The sequence below is a fragment of the Acomys russatus genome, chromosome 19 (genome assembly GCF_903995435.1).
Source record: "Acomys russatus chromosome 19, mAcoRus1.1, whole genome shotgun sequence".
Taxonomy (NCBI): Eukaryota; Metazoa; Chordata; class Mammalia; order Rodentia; family Muridae; genus Acomys; species Acomys russatus.
In genome coordinates, this window is record NC_067155.1 from 11,446,910 (window position 1) to 11,469,535 (window position 22,626).

Sequence of the window (22,626 nt, forward strand, 5' to 3'; positions counted from 1 at the left end):
AGGCTAGGGTGTCATCCTGAAGAGGATGGTCAGGGAATCAGGGGAAATGACACAAGAATGGATCCGGAAGGAGGAGCGGGCTTGAGCCTCTCCCCCCCCCCCCCCCCCCCCCCCCCAGGCAGAAACTTGCATAGTGTGAGGAACAGCAGAGGGTAAGATGGCTGGGACAGAACAGGCGAGACAGAGAGAGGCCATGCAGACAAGGGAGGGGACCACAGTCCTCTGGGACTGGAGCTGTGGAATGTTCTGGAAGGAGGATGTATGGGAGCTTGTGTGTTCTTATTCTTTATTTATTATTTCGTGTATGGGTAAGGTCAGAGGACAACTTTGTAGAGTCAGTGCTTTCTCTCACACCTCATTTTTGGCCATGGCACACTGAACCCATCCCCCCAAATAAATTAAAGTGTAATAAAACATCAACACAGGAAGTCAAAAATAGACACTCAGGCCCAGAACCTACCACAGTCCCATCAGGAGCCAAGTTGAGATGACGAGAATTGCCCAGTGAACTCCTGACCTCCGGCTCCAGGTTCACACAGGGTGGCGTCCTTCACTCAGCCCCGTGTCCCAGGATAGGGTGGGTTCCTATCTGTCATGACATGCAACCATAGTCCCCTCCCTGCTTAGGGCAGTATACTATTCCATTTGCTGTCTCTGCATCTACTTGTTGAGAGGCCTCTGATGTGTTTCGAGATTGGCCCTGTTAGAGATAGAGAGCTGCTGTGGACATTCTCCTGGGGGCCTTTCGGTGAGCCGAGTGTATCAGCCTGTCCTGGGAACAAAGCTGCTGAATCATGGGGTGTGTAATGGTTGGCTTCAGGCTCCCAAGGTATTTTGACTACTTTATGTTTTCAGCATTTCGCAAGCCCCTCCTGTCCTGAGCATTCCTGTGTCTTTTCCTCTGGGTGTCTGTGTGGTGACAACTGCACTTCCCGGAGTCTCTCTGTCTCCTTTGCTGCTTCCCAGCTCACCCTTGTCTCGTAGCCTAACAAACTGGGACTTTATTGTTTGACAGTGCTGTTAAGGAAATTCAGAGCTTTCTGCAGGCTAGGCGGGCATACAGTCTATCAGTAAGCCCCACCCCCAGCCCCTCACTGGGGGATTCTAGGCAGGGGCTCTACCACTGAGTCATACCCCCAGCCCCTCACTGAGGGATTCTAGGCAGGGTCTCTACCACTGAGCCACACCCCCAGCCCATCACTGGGGGATTCTAGGCAGGGGCTCTACCACTGAGCCACACCCCCAGCCCCTCCCTGGGGGATTCTAGGCAGGGGCTCTACCACTGAGCCACACCCCCAGCCCCTCACTGAGGGATTCTAGGCAGGGGCTCTACCACTGAGCCACACCCCCAGCCCCTCCCTGGGGGATTCTAGGCAGGGGCTCTACCACTGAGCCACACCCCGAGCCCCTCACTGGGGGGTTCTAGGCAGGGGCTTTACCGCTGAGCCACGCCCTCAGCGCACCCTGTGCCCTTTGAGTGACAGGGAGGCATGTGATCCACTCACTTTGACCTCCTGCTCCTCCCTGCAGGACCCCACCACCCACCATGGCTCCCTTGGCCTTGGTGGGGGTTGCACTCCTCCTGGGAGTACCCCACTGCTCCGGGGAAGCCACTCCGACCCCTTCCCTGCCGCCTCCCCCAGCTAACGACAGCGATGCCAGCACAGGCGGCTGCCAAGGTTCATACCGCTGCCAACCAGGGGTGCTGCTGCCTGTGTGGGAACCAGACGACCCATCGCTGGGGGACAAGGCTGCGCGGGCCGTGGTGTACTTTGTGGCCATGGTCTACATGTTCCTGGGCGTGTCCATCATCGCTGATCGCTTTATGGCATCCATTGAGGTCATCACATCCAAGGAGAAAGAGATCACCATTACCAAGGCCAATGGGGAGACCAGTGTGGGCACCGTGCGCATCTGGAACGAGACGGTATCCAACCTCACACTCATGGCTTTGGGTTCCTCGGCGCCTGAGATCCTGCTGTCTGTCATCGAGGTCTGTGGCCATAACTTCCAGGCGGGCGAGCTAGGCCCAGGCACCATCGTGGGCAGCGCCGCCTTCAACATGTTTGTGGTCATTGCTGTGTGTGTGTATGTCATCCCGGCTGGTGAGAGCCGTAAGATCAAACACCTACGGGTCTTCTTCGTCACAGCCTCCTGGAGCATCTTTGCCTATGTCTGGCTTTATCTCATTCTAGCAGTTTTCTCCCCAGGCGTGGTCCAGGTGAGTAAAATCCAGCACCCCAGGGAAGCCTAGTGGCTTGGAATATCTCTGGGTGTGCATTTGTGTGTGTGTGTGTGTGTGTGTGTGTGTGTGTGTGAGTGTGAATGTGTGTGTGTGTGTGTTAACAGAACCACCAGGTACTGCTGTCCCAGTCACGCTTTGTACCAGAGGGCTGAGCCAAAGTCAGGAGCAAGTCAGGAAGGCGGGTGCAAGTAGAGAGCGCTGTGTGTGCCCACACAGAAGGTAATTCCCAAGGCTACGCATGGGCTAACAGAGCCCAAGGTCCATGTAAAACATGCCTCAGCTTGCCAGGTCCTTATCTAGGAGCACTCCTTTTGCATAATTTATTCCTGACTTTGCAATAAGGCATCTCCATTTGCATAATTCACACTACACTTGCATAGACCGTCCTCCCCGGGTTCTGACAGCACAAATCAACTTAGTGAATTTACATAATATATCCAGGAACCGGCATCTGTGGTACCCGCATCCGCGTAATTTAGCTCCCTGTAGGGCCGGAGAGATGGGGACAGTTTGCATAGTTTATTCATTTTTCATCTTCAGTTCAGAGTCAGTGTAGTTTATACTCCCATCCAATTGGCAGAGACACCAGCAGAGGCTGGTGTCCACTCTGCATAATTTATTTCCACACCGAGACAAATTTGAGACTCAACAGCTGCCTGGCTCACACCCCAATTTCCACAACCCCCCCCCCATCTCTCCCTCGTCCAGTGTCTTCACCTGCACCCTTGCCTGTCCTCGGCTTCCTTTACAACATTTTGGTTAATTTATTTCCCACAAGGCTAAGAATGCTCCCTCTATTTGCATAATTTATTCATGTCTCTGGCCTAATTCATTTCACGCACCTGCATAATTTATATGCGGTGCCCAGGACTCACTCATTCCCGCTGTGTGTGATCTGTTAACTCCTGTCATTTAAGAGACCCTGCTCTAGGAGTACCCAGATGTAAAAGTGCTTTACGGCTGACATCAAAGTGGAGACTGCAGGGATTGTCTGGGCATGGGGTTTATGCCTGTAATCCCAGCACTAACTAGGAAAGATGAGGCAGGAGGATGGCTGTAAGTTCCAGTTCTACCTGGGGTATCACGGTGAGAACGTAGGGATGGAGATGTAGCTAAAAGGTGAAGTTCTTCCCTGGCACTCATGACGTCCTGGGTCCTATCCCCAGTACAGAAAGGAGGAGGGAAGGGAGAGAGAGGGAGAGAGAAAAGATATGAGAGAGAGAGAGACAGACAGACAGACAGACAGACAGACAGAGAGATAGAGACAGAGAGTGTGAGTTTGCACCTGAACCATGGCTGTAACATTGAGCTTCCTAGTGGCCATGGTGAAAAGTACAGGACAAGGCACCAGACACTTTTTAGGTTCTCTTAAAAAGGACAGCATCCTGGCTTAGGGTCCACACTGGCCTTTGTGTGAGTGGGTGTGGGCCTAGGTTTTCGCGCGAGTCTGCACATGCGCTCAGACGCGGAGGTCGGTGTCAAGCGGCTTCCACCTTATTTTCTCTCGGCTGCTCTCCACCTTATCTTCTGAGTCAAGGTCTCTCTCTGAATCTAAAGATCACTGATTGGCTCGATTGGGTGGACCTCCTTCCTCCACCTCCTCAGCACTGGGAGGAGTTACAGATGTGATTCCCATCACTCAGTGTTTTACCTGGGCTTCTGAGGTTTAAACTCGGGGCCTCGTGACTATACAGTCACCACTTTACCCACAGAGCCACCTCCCAACCGTGTGTGTGTGTGTGTGTGTGTGTGTGTGTGTGTGTACCCAGACAGAGAGAGAGAGTGAGCTGTGAAAAAAGAACTTTGGATACTATAGGTGAGAGGCAGGGAGGAGCAGAGTGGAGGAAACATAAAAGCTTGTTGTGACCTAGAGGGTAGAGGGAAGACGGAGGACGCCATGGCTCCAGGTAGAGAAGGGGTAACCAAGTTCCTTCAGCACCATCAAGGAGACTGGGCTTTTCAGAAAGATTAGCCAGGGTCCAGATGCCCCCACAATTGCTGTGTGACCTCAGGAAAAGCCCATAACCTCTCTGGGCTTCCATTTTCACACCTGAACCATGAAAAAGGGATATCCTAGGCCACCGTGGAAAAAGTGGTTTGAAACTCAGGTGTGGTGGTGCACACCTTGAAGCCTAGCACTCAGGAGGCAGAGGCAGGCAGAGCGCCGAGAGTTCGAGGCCAGCCTGGTCTACAAAGTTGAGTCCGGACAGCCAGAGAACCCCTGTCTCAAAAAAAAAAAAAAAAAAAAAAAAAAAAAAAAAAAAAAAAAAAAGGCAGAAAAGAAAGTGGTTCATAGACCCTGAAGCCAAGTACCAGGGTTCAATCCCACCCTCTGCTAAATCTCGCTGTGTGACCTTCGGCAGTTCCTTTGTGTACTCTGCCTCACTTGGTCCCCAGAGTTATCATCAGGCTAACTTTAAGCAGTCTGTGTGGAAGGGCTTGAAGTGGTGTGCCTGGATGGAGAAAAGCCAGGTCAGCTTCCCATGAATGAAAGCGTTGACGCAACTGGCTTCTTGAAAAGTCAGTGTTGAGTGCATCCTGATAGGATGTGATGTCTCACAGAGCCAAGCAAGTGCGTCACATGCAGTACATCTATCCCGTATGCAAGGGTGATCTGGGCTCAAGAGAAAGAAGCAGACCAGACGTGTTAGGGGTAGAGGCAGAAGAGCCTCGCAGTTAGAACGTAAAGGTACTTGGCACCTGCAGAATCGCGCAGAGGAATAGAAAGCATACCCCAGAACAGGGCCGAGCAGGCACACCTTGATCCCAGCACTCAGGAAGACTAGCAGTTCAAAGCCAGCCTGGGCTACGTGAGACCCTGAGTTAAAACTTAAAAACAAAACAAACAGGGGCTGGAGAGATGGCCTCGGTGGTTAAGAGCACTGTCTGCTCTTCCAGACGTCCTGAGTTCAATTCCCAGCAACCACATGGTGGCTCACAACCATCTATAATGAGATCTGGTGCCCTCTTCTGGCACGTAGGTGTACATGCAGCTAGAGTGCTCATATACATTAAATAAATAAATAAAATCTTTAAGATGTATTTTAACAAACAAACAAACAAAAATCAGAACTGAACCCCGTGCTCCAATGACCAAAACAGTGCCTTTAGGGACAGGAGTGCCCAGTGTCCTGAAGGGAGAAGGCCCATTCCCTATGGTGTGAGGCTGTCCCCACACCCTCCTCCCCACCTATGCTGCACCCCTGGGGTTTCCCATACTTCCTAGCAAGGTCATCCTTGCTCCTGGGGGTTGACTAGAAAGGGCCTCAGTCCCAGGGTGGCCACATCATCACACCTGTTGTCAGTGGCAGCTCTAGAAGGTGAGAACCTTCCAGAAGAAGCTTCTCTTTATATTTATTAATTTATACATGCTATACGTTATAGTATTTATATTTATACAGGAGGGGAATGGAGTGGGAGGGGCTGGGGCTTTCTGTTGGTTAACGGAGAACCTCCAAGATGGCTCAGTGGTTAAAGGCGCCTGTGGTCAAGCCCGATGGCCTGAGCAACGTCTGAGAGTTGTCCTCTGACCTCCAGGCCTCCTCCCACTTCACAACAATAAGTAATGTTATAAAAAAAAATTAAATCTTCTTTTCTCTCTCACACACATGAGAAACTTGGGAGAGCCAGGCGTGGTGGCGCACGCCTTTAATCCCAGCACTCAGGAGACAGAGGCAGGTGATCACTGTGAGTTCGAGGCCATCCTGGTCTACAAAGTGAGTCCGGGACAGCCAAGGCTACACAGAGAAACTCTGTCTCGAAAAACCAAAAACAAACAAACAAACAAACTTGGGAGGCCACCTAATCTGAAATACTCTTCCATCTTTTTCTTTTTACCTTTAATGAGAAAGACGGCATTGTGGGTATTTGTGTGAAAGCCTTCCAGGTTGGAGAGATAGCTCAACAGTAAGGATTGCTTGCTACTCTTGCAGAGGAACCAAGATGGGTTCCCAGCACCCAAATCTGTGGCTCACAGCTGCCTGTAAAGCCAGTTCCGGGAGATTGGATACCCTTTTCTGGGCCTCTTTAGGCAACTGCACAGATATTCTCTCCTCCCACCCCCACCCTGTGTCTCTGTCTCTGTCTTCTCTCTCTCTCTCTCTCTCTCTCTCTCTCTCTCTCTCTCTCTCTCTCTCTCTCTCTCTCTCTCTCTCACACACACATACTTAACATTAAAATAAATATTTTTTAAAAAGGAAGAAAAGAGAATCTTCAAGGCCAGCTAGCAAGTGTCGTTGGATATTGCCCATGTGTGTCAAGAGGACAGACAGGCTCTCAGCCAACCCAAGACCATTGGACTACTTGATGATACTGAACACTTTTGTCACTTTTTTCTTTTTCTTTTTTAGTTTTTTCCAGACATGGTTTCTCTGTGTAGCCCTGGCTGTCCTGGACACTCACTTTGTATAAGCCAGGCTGGCCTTGAACTCAAGAGATCTACCTGCCTCTGCCTCTCAAGTGCTGGGATTAAAGGCATGTACTACCAAGCACAGCCACTTTTTTTCTTTTTCTTTTTTTCCCCCGTATTGGAGATTGAAGCTATGTGGGGTACCCTGGCTTGAGTGCCACCGAGCCCTTCAATGGTAGATCCTAGGCAAGCACTCTACCATGAAGCCATTTTCCTTTTTTAAAGGATTTATTTACCTTTATTTTATGTATGAATGTTTTGCTGCATGTTTGTCTGTGCAGCATATGTATTTTCTGCCTGCAGAGACTAGAAGAGGGTGCTAGATCCATGAAGCTGGAATTATGGATGGTTGCAAACCTTCATGTGGGTGCTGGCAACTGAACCTGGGTTCTCTGGAAGAGCAGCCAGTGCTCTTAACCACTGAGCTGTCATTCCAGCTCTGCCCAATCCTTTCTTAAAACATAAAAATTATATATATAATATATTTTATATATATAACACACACACACACACACACACACATATATATATCAAGGTCTTACTATGTAGTCCTGGCTCATCTTGAACTTGCAGAGATCAACCTGCCTCTGTCTCCCCAGAGCTAAAGGCATGTACCACACCTGGCTAAGCCCTTCTACAACTTGATATTTATTTGTGTAGGGGGCATATGGGCACCCAGCGAAAGGCAGAGGACAACTTGAATGAATCGGTTCTCTCCTATGGGCATCAGGCTTGGCAGCGGGTGCCTTTACCAAGTGGGCTTACGGAGAAAAGATTTTACCACATTTCCTGAGATAGACCAGAACTTGCTATCCCCCTGCCTCTGCCTCCCAAGTCGCTACTCTGTGTACTTCAGTCCACCTCTTGAGTGCTGGGGACACACGTGTCAACTGGAGCTTACAGGTGGCCATTTGCAGGCTGCCGAGTTTCCTCAGAGCTACCCGGCATGCCGCAGCATGAAGTAGAAATGGCTGCTGCAGATCTAGAGCTTCAGGAAATGACCTTTTAGAGTCAGGCTTTGCCCATCAGAGCTGCTTAGACTCAGGAAAGAGAGTCTGGCCAGAGATGTGGTCACTGGTGGTAGCACGGAGAGATGGGGTGGGGGAGGGGTGGGGGTGGGGAGAGAGGATTGTGGTGGTCAGAGAGCAGCTGTTCCAGGTGGAGGGAAGAGGTGGAGGAGGACGGGCAGGAAGAGATGCAGACTCTGACCCCGATAAGCCTGGACCACAAGTGGAGACATGTGTCACTTGGTGGTGTCTAAAAATGTCTCAGTGTCTAGCACACATGCAGCAAGGCATAGCACTCAGCAGGTAGATGGGCAAGAGCAAAGAGCACACAGGCACACAGTGCCATTTGGAAAGGCACACTCACTGGGAGGACAGAGGAGAAAAAAACTTTGAAGACACCTCAAGGGATGGGCACCTACAAAAAGATAAAAAAAAAAAAAAAAAAAAAAAAAAAGGACACAGAGACAAGGGGACCTAGGTAACAAGAACAAGTGGGAGGGAGAAGAGCGAGTTGATTAAAAACACCAGTCTGGGGCGGCAGAGATGGCAGAGAGAAGAGACAGCCATAGAGGCAGCGATGGAGAGGTAGGCAGATTGAAGATGGCGTGAGATGGGGAAAGGAGAGAGGAAGGAAGGAAGGGAGGAGGGATGGACATGAGGGACATGGAAGAACGCGTGAGTGGGTGAATGGGCAAGTGGATGGATGGCTGTGCGCATGCTTGGGTTGGCAGATGGGTGGATGTGTGGATGGTAGAGAGATGTGTGAGTTGATACAGGGATAGGTAAGTGATGGATGCTTGGGTGGAAGGAGGATGGATGGATGGATCGATGGACGGATGGATGATGGTTGGGTAAGCAGGTGAGTAGATGGAGGGAAGGAGGGATGGACAGGTAAATAGGTGAGCGGACACATGGATGGATAGGACAGTTGGAGGAACGGATAGTTAGGTGAATGGATGGATGGATGGATGGATGGGTCGGTGGGTGGATAGACGGATGGATGGATGGATGGATGGATGGGCGGATGGATGTGATAGATGGGTATGGGTGTGGAGAAACGTGAGCGCAGTAGAAGAAGAAGTGAGCAGAGGTGAGCAGGACAGAGACAGCCTGTAGAGTGCTCACAGCCTGCCACCCACAGGTGTGGGAGGCACTGCTGACACTGGTCTTCTTCCCGGTGTGCGTGGTGTTCGCCTGGATGGCGGACAAGCGGCTGCTCTTCTACAAGTACGTGTACAAGCGCTACCGCACCGACCCTCGCAGCGGAATCATCATCGGGGCAGAGGGAGACCCGCCCAAGAGCATCGAGTTGGACGGCACGTTCGTGGGCAGCGAGGTCCCGGGCGAGCTGGGTGCACTGGGCACAGGTCCTGCCGAGGCGCGGGAGCTGGACGCCAGCAGGCGTGAGGTCATCCAGATTCTTAAGGACTTGAAGCAGAAGCACCCGGACAAGGACCTGGAGCAGCTGGTGGGCATTGCCAAGTACTACGCATTGCTGCACCAGCAGAAGAGCCGCGCCTTCTACCGCATCCAGGCTACACGGCTGATGACGGGTGCGGGCAACGTGCTGCGCAGACACGCCGCGGATGCGGCCCGCAGGCCTGGGGCCAACGACGGCACAGCCGACGATGAGGATGATGGTGCCAGCCGCATCTTCTTTGAGCCCAGCCTCTACCACTGCCTGGAGAACTGCGGGTCAGTGCTGCTGTCGGTGGCCTGCCAGGGCGGTGAGGGCAACAGCACCTTCTACGTGGACTACCGAACCGAGGACGGCTCTGCCAAGGCGGGCTCTGACTATGAGTACAGGTGGGTTCTGATACAGGTGACTCTCAGGTCCACCTGGGTCCCGAGTACAGATGGGTCCTGTTCCAGGAGCCTCTTGGCCCACATACAGGTGTGTCCGAGGTCCAGGTGAATCTTAGTATAGGTGGGTTGCTGTCCAGGTTGGTCCTGAGCATAGTTGAGTTCAAGTACAGGTGGGCCCTAGGCAGGTCACAGGAGAAGAAGGGAGGCTGGTGCCTCCTTTTGGGCTGAGCCTCAGGACTTTCTCTAGAGGCACCTCTCTTCCCTACTATATGCAGATCTGTAGCATCCATGTATGAATGCACTCACTCATGATCCATTCATTCATGCTTGCATTCCTTTTTTTTTTTGAGACAGGGTTTCTCTGCGTCACTTTGTAGACCAGGCTGGCCTCGAACTCACAGCGATCCACTTGCCTCTGTCTCCCGAGGGCTGGGATTAAAGGCGTGTGCCACCACCACCCGGCTCCATGCATGCATTCCTAATCCAGTCATTGTTCATTCTTTCTTTTCACTGAAGCATGCCCCCTCGCTAGGAGGTTCTAGATAGGGGCATTCCCATTGGCCCACGCCCAAGCTTTACTATGGGATATTATTTTACTCCGAGAAAATGGCCTCCCTGCTGCTTAAATACATTTACAGAATGCTTGTGGCATGCCGTTGTCACTGATGTGTTAATGGGGCTGTTACCACACCGCTTTCCAGCTTGCCCCAGTTACCTGGGGTTCTTGGTGCACAGGCATGCCTTTGTAATGCCTACAGTTTGGTCAATTTCTTGGCCATCCGGAGGACATGTACTGGTTATTTATATGTGACAAGTCTGCTCTACAAATACACCAGACAGTTCTAGGGAAGGCAGGGTTACCTCTGAGATTTTCCCCCTCGACATTCAAACGTTATCTGTGCCTCTTATTTCCGGACCATGCTGGGTTTTGTTTGTCTGTTTGTTTAAGACAGGGGTTTCTTTGTGTAGTCCTGTCTGTCCTGGAACTTGATCTGTAGATCAGGCTGGCCTCAAACTCAAAGATCTCCCTGCCTCTGCCTCCCAAATTCTGGGATTAAAAGTGTGCTACTGCTGCCTGGTATGCCATTTTATTTTAATTAATGAAATTGAGCAGACTGTACATGGTGAATCTCCAGCACCTGCTTGCATTTCCCAGGGTCCCCGTGGTGTCCTTTGGCATATGCTCCTCCCTCCCCTACCGTTGAACCTGTCACTTGAAATGACTTCCTTCATTCTGAATGTTCCTTAGGCTTACCATGAGTTTTGTGTGCCCGTTTCTCTCCTCTTCCATTTTCATGTGTGTGGGTGAGTGGCGTGTTCATATGTGTGTGAATGTTTGCATGTGTGCCGGTGCACATGCATGAGGGTGCATGTGACTGTGGGAATCATCCATGACCTCTCTCCTCCACCTCATTCATAAGGCAGGGTCTCTTCTCATTGAACTCAAGTTTGCAGATGCAGCTAGTCTTCCTAGGCAACGTGCTCCAAGGATGCAGCTAGTCTCCCTAGCCAGCATGCTCCAAGGATGCAGCTAGTCTTCCTAGGCAGCGTGCTCCAGGGATGCAGCTAGTCTTCCTAGGCAGCGTGCTCCAGGAATGCAGCTAGTCTTCCTAGGCAACGTGCTCCAGGGATGCAGCTAGTCTTCCTAGGCAGCGTGCTCCAAGGATGCAGCTAGTCTTCCTAGGCAGCGTGCTCCAGGGATGCAGCTAGTCTTCCTAGGCAGCGTGCTCCAGGGATGCAGCTAGTCTTCCTAGGCAGCGTGCTCCAAGGATGCAGCTAGTCTTCCTAGGCAGCGTGCTCCAAGGATGCAGCTAGTCTTCCTAGGCAGCGTGCTCCAGGGATGCAGCTAGTCTTCCTAGGCAGCGTGCTCCAAGGATGCAGCTAGTCTTCCTAGGCAGCGTGCTCCAAGGATGCAGCTAGTCTTCCTAAGCAACGTGCTCCAGGGATGCAGCTAGTCTTCCTAGGCAGCGTGCTCCAAGGATGCAGCTAGTCTTCCTAGGCAGCGTGCTCCAAGGATGCAGCTAGTCTTCCTAGGCAGCGTGCTCCAGGGATGCAGCTAGTCTTCCTAGGCAGCGTGCTCCAAGGATGCAGCTAGTCTTCCTAGGCAGCGTGCTCCAAGGATGCAGCTAGTCTTCCTAGCCAGCGTGCTCCAAGGATGCAGCTAGTCTTCCTAGGCAGCGTGCTCCAAGGATGCAGCTAGTCTTCCTAGGCAGCGTGCTCCAAGGAGGCAGTCTCTACCTTCTGAACTGGAATAACACCTGAGCCACCATGTCTGCTTGGCATTTATAGGGGCTCCTGGGGACCTGAACTCTGGGGCTCATGCTGGTGCGGCAAGCACTTTTGCCACTGAGCTGGCTCCTTAGCTTCCTCCCCAGTACATTTGAAGCTAAGCCAGGTTCTAGAACCATCTGCCCTTTGAGTTTGCCTTGTGTATTTCCTCAAAAAGAGACCGAGTTGTGTGCAGTTCCTGCAGGAAGCCAGAGAAGGGAAGCTGCATCCTCGGTGCATTTCACAGGTGCATGATGCCTGCTCTGTGTTTCCTGCTAGGGTCCAGTTTGATTTATAAAGATGCAGCTATTTCCAAGTTATGCTCTCCCTTAAGTTGGGGTTTCAAATATCTTATTTTAGGATTCTGAGAGGTTTGTTTTTAGATGAAAACCATCAGTTGCTCCAGGCTGGTCTGGAACATTCTAAATAGTGTAGGGTGCTCTTGGAGTTCTTATCCTCTCTTTGAGTGCTGGTTCACAGGCATGCCGCCGCCACACCTGGTTTATGCAGCGTTGGGACAAAACTCGGGACATTATGGCTGCTAGGCAGGCACTCTGCCAACTGAGCCCCAACCCCAGCTTATAGAATCCTATGATTCTAACATTAATATGCAAATGTCACTAGATAGTTTGGTTTATTTCGCTTGAGGCTGTTCTGCCTATATAACCCAGGCAAGCCTCAAATTGGTGATCTCTCTTTTTTTTTTTAATCTCTTTTTTTTTTTTAAGATTTATTTATTTATTTATTATGTATACAGCATTCTGCACCAGATCTTGTTATAGATGGTTGTGAGCCACCATGTGGTTGCTGGGAATTGAACTCATGACCTTTGGAAGAGCAGTCAGTGCTCTTAACCTCTGAGCCATCTCTCCAGCCCAAATTGGTGATCTCTTCTGCCTCCCAAGGGCTAAGATGACAGCTGTGAGCCACCACATCCAGCTAAATGTCATTGAGTGCTTCTGTACGAACTCAGTCCCCTTCTCAGGCAATGAGGTAGCCACTGTTATGAGCTCCATTGTACATCTGAGACACTCAGGTTGGTGGTCACTCAGCAGGCTCTGTGGTTGAGCGGGGCTCACAGCCGGTTGGCTAGGAGCCCCCAGGGACAGTGTCTAGCAAGGCAAGTGCTACAGTAACAGGGAGCCCTGTCCCTTCATTCTTCTCTTAGTTCTACAGGACCCTGGGTTTGCTGTGTCCTCGCTAAACTGGGATTTTCCTGAGGAACCTTTATATAAAGCTGATCACAGTAGTGGTGGCTACCACTTTCCAGCCCAGACCCCTATCCAAGGAGGTACTGAACCCATCTTCTGCAGGGTTCAGGACTCACTAACATCTGAGTCTGCCTAGGATGTCGTATACCCATAGAACACCTGTGCAGACTCTCCCAGTGAGGGCCTAGGGTGTGGCTGCACCACCAAGCTCAGCTTTTTTGGGCTTTTTGTTTTATTTTTCTTTAATTTTTAGTAAAAGGCAAGAGATTTTCGCGATCCAGAATATAATTTTTTCGGTTACATTTTAAAAGTTATTTTTGCTTTAATTTATGTGTTTGAGTGACTTACCTGCACATATGTGTGCACACCACTGTGTGCTTGACACCCACATAAGCCAGAAGAGGGCATCGGGGTCCCCTAGTACTAGCCTTATAAATGATTATGAGCCACCGTGTGTGTGTGTGTGTGTGTGTGTGTGTGTGTGTGTGTGTGTGTGTCGGGAATCAAGCTCAGGACCTTTGGAACAGCAGCCAGTGCTTTTAGGGACTGATTTAGGAATCAAACTCAGGCCACCAAGATTAGTAGCCATCACCTTTACTTACTGAATCATCTTGTCCAACCTTGATTGAATGAACGATTGAATGATTGATTATTTTAATCAGAGAAACGTCAAGGTCTATTTCAAAGGCCCTAAATCCTAGCTATTCAACTTTTGGTCCCAGCACCACCCACAGCCGCTAGAACCAGTTACAAATACAGAATCTGGAAGCCAACGGGCTTTGCACCCACACTCCCGCTTCAGCAGATACTAAGGGGACCTAAGGGCTGAGAAGGACACTAAAGCTCATCCTCGGGGCTGGAGAGATTGCTCAGAGGTTAAGAACACTGGCTGTAGCCCAAGGGGCATGTCCCATGAACGACTTTACTTACCAGGAAAGTGGATCAGAGGGGAGGACATCCTTTCGGGACTTTAGGTGAGAGAAGCAAGGGAGAATGGGGAAATAGAAGGATCTAGAGGTCCAGGAAACCTACAAGAACATTATGATGGTGGATCTGGGTCCTGGGGTCCTGCTCAAACTATGGCACCAGCCAAGGAAAATATAGGCAGTAATCTTCGAACCCCTACCCAGACATAGCCGATGGACAGGACATTCTCCACCGTTGAGTGGTGAGTGAGGTCTGACTTTCATACAAACTCTGGGGCCCCATTTCTGACCACGTCCCCTTGATGGGGAGGCCCGGTGGCACTCAGAAGAAGGATAACAGATCACCAAGAAGAGACTCGATACCCTATGATCATATATAGGGGGAGGAGGTCCCCCTCAGTCACAGACATGGGGGAGGGGAGTAGGGGGGCAGCGGGAGGGAGGGAGGAATGGGAGGATACAAGGAATGGGCTAACAATTGAGATGTAATATGAATAAATTAATAAAAAAAATTTTTAAAAAGTAAAAAAAAAAAAAAAAAAAAAAAAAGAAGAAGAAGAAGAACACTGGCTGTTCTTCGAAAAAGTCGGGGATTTGAGTCTCAGTACCTATGCAGGGAGGCATACAAGCGTGTACTTCCAGCCCCAGGAGATCGCATGCGCATGTGCACATAACAGGGATGGCACCCTCTGGTTCTCGTTCGCAGCGAAGGCACACTGGTGTTCAAGCCCGGAGAGACGCAGAAGGAGCTGCGCATCGGCATCATCGACGACGACATCTTCGAGGAGGACGAGCACTTCTTCGTGCGGCTGCTGAACCTGCGCGTGGGCGACGCGCAGGGCATGTTTGAGCCCGACGGAGGCGGGCGGCCCAAGGGGCGGCTGGTGGCGCCGCTGCTGGCCACCGTCACCATCCTGGACGACGACCACGCGGGCATCTTCTCCTTCCAGGACCGCCTGCTGCACGTGAGCGAGTGCATGGGCACGGTGGATGTGCGTGTAGTGCGCAGCTCAGGCGCGCGTGGCACTGTACGCCTCCCCTACCGCACAGTGGACGGCACGGCCCGTGGCGGCGGTGTACACTATGAGGACGCTTGTGGAGAGCTGGAGTTCGGCGATGACGAGACCATGTGAGCGCGGGTGGGAGAGAGGAGGAGCCTGAGGGAGGGCCGGGGCGGGCTTGAGGAACAGCCCTGGCTGCGAGTGGGGTGGGCCTAGGGTAAACCTGACCTGAAGAACAGCCCTAAACAGGGCGGTAGTGGTGCTGGCCTTTAATCCCAGCACGCAGGAGGCAGAGGCAGGCGGATCTCCGTGAGCCTGGTGTAACAATCAGCGTTACAAAGAGAAACCCTGGCCCGGCGGCGGCGGCGGTGGCGCACGCCTTTAATTCCAGCACTCGGGAGGCAGAGGCAGGAGGATCGCTGTGAGTTCAAAGCCAGCCTGGTCTACAAAGTGAGTCCAGGGTAGTCAAGGCTACACAGAGAAGCCCTGTCTCGAAAAACAAAAAACAAACAAAACAAAAACAAACAAACAAAACTCCAAAAAACAAAGACAAAACGAACAGAACAGCCCTGACAGGAGTAGGAGTGGGGCCAAGGTGTGGGGGTGCTGAGGACCAGCCTTGGCTGAGAGTGGGCGGAGTCTGAAGAATGATTGACTGTGGATGGGGCAGGGCTAACGTGAGCAGAGTGTGGGAAAGTGGGGTCCTTGGCTGGAGGAGGGGGCGGGACTAAGATGGGCGGGGCCTGAAAATGGCCCTGGTTGAAGGATAGAACGGGACTGTGGCTGGGTGTGGCACCAGAGTAGGCAGGTCCTGTGAAATGGACCTACCTGGGAGGTCGTGAGGGGCTGTGGAGACAGGCTTGGAGCCTTTGGAATTCTTGCGTGGATGGGGCATGCAGAGAAAAGGAACCCGAATGGGTCAAGCAAGGAGTGGAGCCGGAACTCAGGTCTGAAGAGAGCCTAGGTCAAGTCTGAAGAGACAGGATAGGATCTTGACAGTGGGAGGGGCCGTGCAGAGATAAAGTTTGAACCGGCCAAAAGGTACAGCTTGAGAGAGGATCATGGCCAGTCTACGGATGGGAGGAGACAGGGTTGAGGAGACCCAGTGGGGCTTTAGGAAGGAGAAGGACTTGAATGGAGCCAAGCTGGAAAATGGAACTTGACTAGGAAGAAGGGAGAGGAGCCTGAGAATGGCGGGGTCTGGGTGGACCTTGATTGCAAGAGTCAGTTGAGATGTGGAAGCAAGGAGACTGTCTCAGGGGGAGGAGGGGCTTTGGAAAGGGGCGTGTTTGTGGTGGGCGTGGCCGGTCGAACCAACCCTGAGAAAAGAAGCTTGGCTGAGTAGAGGGGCGTGTTCGAGTGGTGGGTGGGGCCTTAGGTGTGGGAGAAGTTTGAGAGGTGTGTCTTGAGAGGGCCAGGAAAAAACGAGGGAGCTAGCTGGTAAGAAGAAACAAGATTCGGGAGTCCTGGGGTACGGGGTCCTGAAGACTGGGAGGTACCTGGACGCACGTGTAGACTCTGTAGATGCACAGACGGACAGGGCATTGCAAACTCCGCTCCCTGGCACTGCCTCAGAGTCCCCGGAGGCCCATAGCTCACCTCCCCCGCGCCTGCCTGGCGCAGCCAGCACCGCTCCTCCGCACTCGCCACCCCCGCAGCGGCTGGCTCCCTCCTTTTGCCACCCACGCGCTCCCTTCAGCCTTGGGGCCTCCGCCTCGCCTTCAGCCAACCGGTGATGGCTTTCCACCCCTACATCTCTGACCTCCCAGGCTATTCCTCTCTGAGATCCTGGGCTCTGCCCTCAGTCTCTCGCTTTCTGCCTTAGAGCTATGCTTTAGTCATAGGCCCTTCACAGCTCTCTCCATTTCTCTCGTTGGGATGGGGAGGTGGGAGCTGCTTGGATCTCTATCCTCATCTCCCAAACTCAAGAGGCCGAGAGAATGTTACGGTTGTCTTTTTATGGTTCTGGTCCTTCTAATCGTCTAACTTCCTTCCTCCTTGCTGCTGCAATCCCATGGGCCTCTCCTCCCACAAGACGGCTTCCCCGGCCTGGGACACCCTCTGTCCTCCCCCACCTCCCGCCTCCGCCCAAGCTTTCCAGCTGTGGCTTCAGGAGACAGGAGAACAGGAGGCTAATTAGCGTTTAGGGAAACACATCCTTCCTCTGACGGGCAAGCGCTAATTAGAGGCACTTTGAAGCAACCAGGCTGGAGTGGAGGCCTGGGCAGGATCAACACAGAGACTGGAGGAGTCAGAGACTTAACTGAGATAGCCAGAGACAGAACAGAGAGACGCAAGAAGGAAGCAGGGGAGAGAAAGGGGGCAGACTAGGAAAAGACTCAGACCCAGAGAACCGGGGTCATCGAAAAACAAGGGAGACCAGAAGGTAGAGAGACTGGAGTCTTGAGGGGGGCGGTGAGGGATGGAATGGAGTTTCCAGGAACCACAGGAGAATAGGCTGGGGAGGAAGACTGTTTCCAGGACAGTTTTCTTTCCCTCCCCCTGCCCCTCAGTGTCTATCTGACTTTTTTGCTGCCCTGTCAGTTGGAATTCTCCTGGGCTGCCTGTCAGAGTGCTGATTGACACCAAGCATCCGCTACTGTGTGGTAGCGGTTTGTGGGGTGTCTGGGAGAGTGCACGATGAAGTGTGTGCCACCATGTCAGTGTGTCACTGTGTCTTGTCTGTGAATTTGAGGAGCCTAGTGTGTCTTGGGAGACTTCCTCATGCCAACCCTCTCTCCCAAAGATGCGGCGTTTCAGCACCGCGGACAGCGCCCAGCCCACTCCCGAGGAAGCCCTGGTTGCCTCAGCACAATGTTTTGATACCCAACTGGCCATGGTCTCGCATGCCTGTAGTTAGTTGAGTGTTTAGCATGCCTGAACCCCTGGGGTCCATTCCAGGTGCCACCACATCAGTGGGATACGGTAGCCCACGTCTTTAATCGCAGCCCTCGGGAAGTGAAGGTAGGAAGGTCAGGTGTTCCAAGTTCATCATTTCTTATATATCAAGTTTGAGTTTTCACTTATTTATCGGTGTGAGCATGATGTGTGTGCACTGCAGCCCACATGTGGAGACTCTAGAACAGCTTTGGGGAACCCCTTCTATCCTTCAACCTTTTACATGGTCTCTCTAGGTCAAATTTAGGTCAACAAACAAGTGCCTTGACTTGCTGGGCCATCTTGCCAGCCTGTCACATAGAGTTTAAGGCCAACCTGGGAAACGTGAGCTCCTGTCTCAAATGAATAATTCTCAAGCCCAAAGAGTGGAGGTGGGTGTCTGTCCCTACATGACAGTGCCTCTGTGTGCTGTGTAAATTTGTCCGCTAAGATGTGTTGATTGAATTATTGCCTGATTAGAAGTCTTCTGCCTGATTGTGTTAACTTTATTTCATTTGGGAGCCCCTGAGAGATAAAGAGGAAAATAAAAACAGATAAAGAAGAGCCGAGAGAGGAACACGGCAGAGGCAGGGAAATGCAGAGAAAGGCAAGATGGTGATGATGGATTGAGAGCAACACTGAGGGGAAGGTACACAGTGGCATAAAAAGAGGAATCTAAGCCTGAAGTGATGGCATATACCTACCACCCCAGATTTTGGAGGCAGAGGCAGGAGGGTAGGGAACTTCAAGGCAGTATGGGCTCCCTGGTAAGCTCCAGGCCAGCCTGGGCTACATAGTAACATACTGTCTCACAGAAACAAAAATTAATTAAATAACAAAAGAGCAAGGTACATGGAGGCGCTTCAGAAGGGTCCCACAGGGTGACAGTGTCTGTCTCAGGCTGTGTTGGGGGTGTCTCTCAAACGAAGAGGCATCTGTTCCCTGAGATCATGCGCTGCAGGGGGATGGCTGGGCGGATGGCTGTGTATGTGGGCGGGTGACTGGTAGAGCTTCCTCTATTGGTGACTGCGTGGGTGGGGTGTTTGTGTGGCTGGGATCTGGGGCCAGGCCTTATGGGGCTGGCTACGTACACTGTTCCTCTAGCCAAGAGTTGCTGGCACCCAATCTGTGAGCATTCCTTGCTGTGGGGCTTGGAGATTGCAAGGAAGGGTAGGAGGTGTGTGGGTTCAGTGCCTTAAGGGGACAGGTAACGTTGGGCTATTCCCTGCCTCACCCTGGTTACCATGGCAACAGAGATGCTGGGGGGGAACTGGGCACATTAGGCTGATCTTCCAAATGTGGTCAGGATGGAGGGTGGAGAGCTGTGGGTATTTTGTACTGACGAATTTAGTTAGTTGTTTGTTTCCTTCCTTCCTTGCAAAATAAAGTATAAGTCAGATTTTCTATTACCCGTTCCAGCTCCAAGAAAATGGCATGGGGACCTATTAGATTTATTAATAAGTTTCAAAGCACCACAGCTGGGCAGATATTGATCTATTCAAACCCGCCTATACTAGTCTGGCGGCTTCCCAGCCATGTGTCCTGTGTTGCTTGCCATCTTGGTCTTGCCTAGGCTGCTTCTACTCCATCTGTCTGTCCTCATGGCGACCTCCTCCTCCTCCCTCTCTCTTCTTCTTCTTCTCTGGTCCCTACCTGAGACCCCCTGACTGGAATTGGAAGTCATGCCTCATGTCCTCTCTGTCCAGTTATAGGCTGATCAGGTCTTTATTAACCAATCAGAGATGCTGGAAAGATTCTTTTTTTTTGTTTTTGTTTTGTTTTGTTTTGAGACAGGGTTTCTCTGTGTAGCTTTGGCTGTCCTGGTCTCGCTTTGTAGACCAGGCTGGCCTTGAACTCACCTGCCTTTGCCTTTGCCTCTGCCTTTGCCTCTACCTCCCAAGTGCTGGAATTAAAGGTGTGTGCCACCACCGCCCAGCTTGGAGAGCAGTTCTTATACAACATTGAGACAGGAGGTTCTTCACAGAAGTGACAACGACCACATCTGACTGCAGCTAGATCTCTGGGCACATAAATCAGCATCTGAATACACAGTGCACAAGACCCCCCCTCAACCCTTCCTTCCTTTCTCTCTATAGTTCAGGCTGGACTTGATCCCATGGTAATGCCCCTGCCTCAGCCTCTCAAACAGTTGGGATTACAAACCCAGCTCTCTCTTTTTTTTTAATCTGCAAATGTGTGTATGCACATGTAGGGAGTGTTCATGTATGTGGAGGGCAGAGGACAATCTCACATGTCCTCATCAGAGACACTGTCCACTTCTTTTGAAACAGATCCCTTTGGTCTGGAGTTCATCAACTTGGCTAGGCTGGCCAGCCTGTCTCCATCCCCACTGACATGCCACCCTGCCACGCTTCTTTTTTTTTTTTTTTTTTTTTTTTTTTTTTTTTTTTTTTTAAGATTTACTTATTATGTATACAGTCTGCATCAGATCACATTATAGATGGTTGTGAGCCACCATGTGGTTGCTGGGAATTGAACTCAGGACCTCTGGAAGAGCAGACAGTGCTCTTAACCTCTGAGCCATCTCCCCAGCCCTCATTCTCACATTTTATTTGAGTCTTTGAGATTAGGATTTTTGTTTTTTTCCAAGCAACAGAGACAAATCATGATTCTGTCCTGGGTGGGTTTGCATTTTGGTAGCCCCTTCCTGGCAAAGGAGTGCCCGCTTGAACTCCACCAGCAGCCAATAGCATCATCCTAAGGTGGCTGTGTTGGGAGGGGGCGGTGCTTGATGCTTCCTTTCTGCCTGTGCTTCTCCCCAGGAAGACCCTTCAGGTCAAGATAGTGGATGACGAGGAGTACGAAAAGAAAGACAACTTCTTCATTGAGCTGGGCCAGCCCCAGTGGCTTAAGCGGGGCATCTCAGGTGAGGGGTGAAGAGATGGGCTATGGGAGAAGCAGGGGGGTCCAGGGTTGGGGACCGCCCCTCTGGGGGGACACGCAAGCCTGAGCTTTGAGGAGAAGTGACTCTCTCATTGTGTCCCCTTGTCTCTGTCTCTCCCCAGCTCTGCTACTCAACCAAGGTGAGTGAAAGGGACCTCTGGGTGTGGAGGGGAGGAGCCACTGGAGACACAGGGGTGGGTTTGGGGGGCAGGTTGGAGGTGAGAGGCGGATTTGGGGTTGGGCGAAGATTGGAGCCAGCTGGGACTGGGGTGGGAGTTGTGGCGTTCAGGGTGACAAGTATAATCAAAGTTGGGGAGAGAAGCCTGAGTTACAAAACTCAGATCTGAGTTTGTGGCCTGGAGGTTGTTGTCAGGGATTGAGATGGGATTAGGTTAGAACTGGAGTCGGTGTTTATGCTTAAACAGGGTGGGAGCTGGAGAGATGATGGTTCAGCTGTTAAAAGCACTGGCTGCTCTTTGAGAAGACTCAAAATTCAGTCCCAGCATCTATTCCGGGTTGTTTACAACCACCTGTAACTCCAGTGCCAGGGTACCTGACACCCCTGTCTGGCCTCCTCAGGCATATGCACACATGTGCACACACACACACACACACACGAAAGTTAAAGCTGGCCGGGTGCGGTGGCGCACACCTTTAATCCCAGCACTCGGGAGGCAGAGGCAGGTGGATTGCTGTGAGTTCGAGGCCAGCCTGGTCTACGAAGGGAATCCAGGACAGCCAAGGCTAGACAAGAGAAACCCTGTCTTGAAAAATAAAACAACAAAGCCAAAACAAACAAACAAATTGAAAAGCTGAACTCGGAATCTGAGGAATTTGGGTTAGAGGTAAGGTCAGGGAAAGCTGCGGAAAGCTCAGTCTGTAGCGTGCCTTCCAGCATCCACAAAGCCCTTGGTCCCACACCCTGTGCTATAGCATCACAGGTCGGCAGCTCCTGCACTTGAGAGAGAAAGCACTAGAATCAGAACCTTAAGGTCATCCTCAGCCACACAGAGAGTTTGAGTCTAGACTGGGATGTCAGAAAACAAAACCAGACAGACTTGTTAGCCCATGTCTTTAGTCCCAGCACTTGGGAGGGAGGCAGAAGCAAGGAGATCTCTGTGATTTGGAAGCCAGCCTGCTCTAAAGAGTGAGTCTGAGGACAGCCAGGGATACATAGAGACCCTGTCTCAAAATAGCCATACCATCAAGAAAAAGGAGAGATAGAAAAGAAAAAAAAAAAAAAAAAAAAAGGAACCATAGCCAAGTTGTCAGAATTGATATTTGTCTCAGGCTAATCCTAATTGTATGCTACAGTGCAGATCTTGCTTTTAAACGGTCACTGTATCCAAGCTACAGGCTCTAAGTCATCCTGAGAGACCCAGTAAGCTAATGTAACAAATAGGCCTGTTTGCTACAAAAAGTAGCAAATGCGCCAGGCATGGTGGCCTGATGGCACATGCCTTTAATCCCAGCACTCGGGAGGCCAAGGCAGGCTGATGGCTGTGAATTTGAGTCCAGTCTGGTCTACAAAGCCAGTCTAAGACAGCCAGGACTACACAGAGAAACCCTGTCACTGGGGGGGGGGGGGTGGCGGGGGGGGCGAGAAGTAACAAATGTGCCTGGGCTTGGTGGCACATGCTTTTAATCCCAGCATTCAGGAGACAGAGGCAGGCTGATGGCTGTGAGTTTGAGTCCAGTCTGGTCTACAAAGCCAGTCCAAGACAGCAGGACTACACAGAGAAACCCTCCCTCTCTGGGGGGAAAAAGTAGCAAATGCTTGCTACAGTACTTTATCTGTTACTTAGTCAAAGTTTCTGAGTCTTCTTTTGTGGCAGGTGGTTTTCTTTTCCAGTGTGGCCTTTCCACACTGTGCCTCCACTTACTTTTGAGCTGTTTGAGTTGCCTGCAGGCAACTGGGCAAGAAGATTCCCAGGACCACAGGGGAGATCATGGAGGCTCATCACTCCATCACT

The 22,626-nt window shown here is 51.4% G+C and overlaps 1 protein-coding gene across 1 annotated transcript in view; it reads left to right on the forward strand.

Moving 5' to 3' along the window:
* The window catches only part of Slc8a2 (solute carrier family 8 member A2), a 32,651-nt gene that overhangs the window by 2,379 nt on the left and 7,646 nt on the right, over positions 1 to 22,626 (forward strand). The window contains exons 2-6 of the mRNA XM_051162449.1: positions 1,531 to 2,221; positions 8,802 to 9,466; positions 14,578 to 15,000; positions 20,533 to 20,636; positions 20,776 to 20,793. Of these exons, the coding sequence (XP_051018406.1) occupies positions 1,547 to 2,221; positions 8,802 to 9,466; positions 14,578 to 15,000; positions 20,533 to 20,636; positions 20,776 to 20,793 (1,885 nt within the window). The 5' untranslated portion in view covers positions 1,531 to 1,546. The remainder of the gene's footprint in view (positions 1 to 1,530; positions 2,222 to 8,801; positions 9,467 to 14,577; positions 15,001 to 20,532; positions 20,637 to 20,775; positions 20,794 to 22,626) is intronic.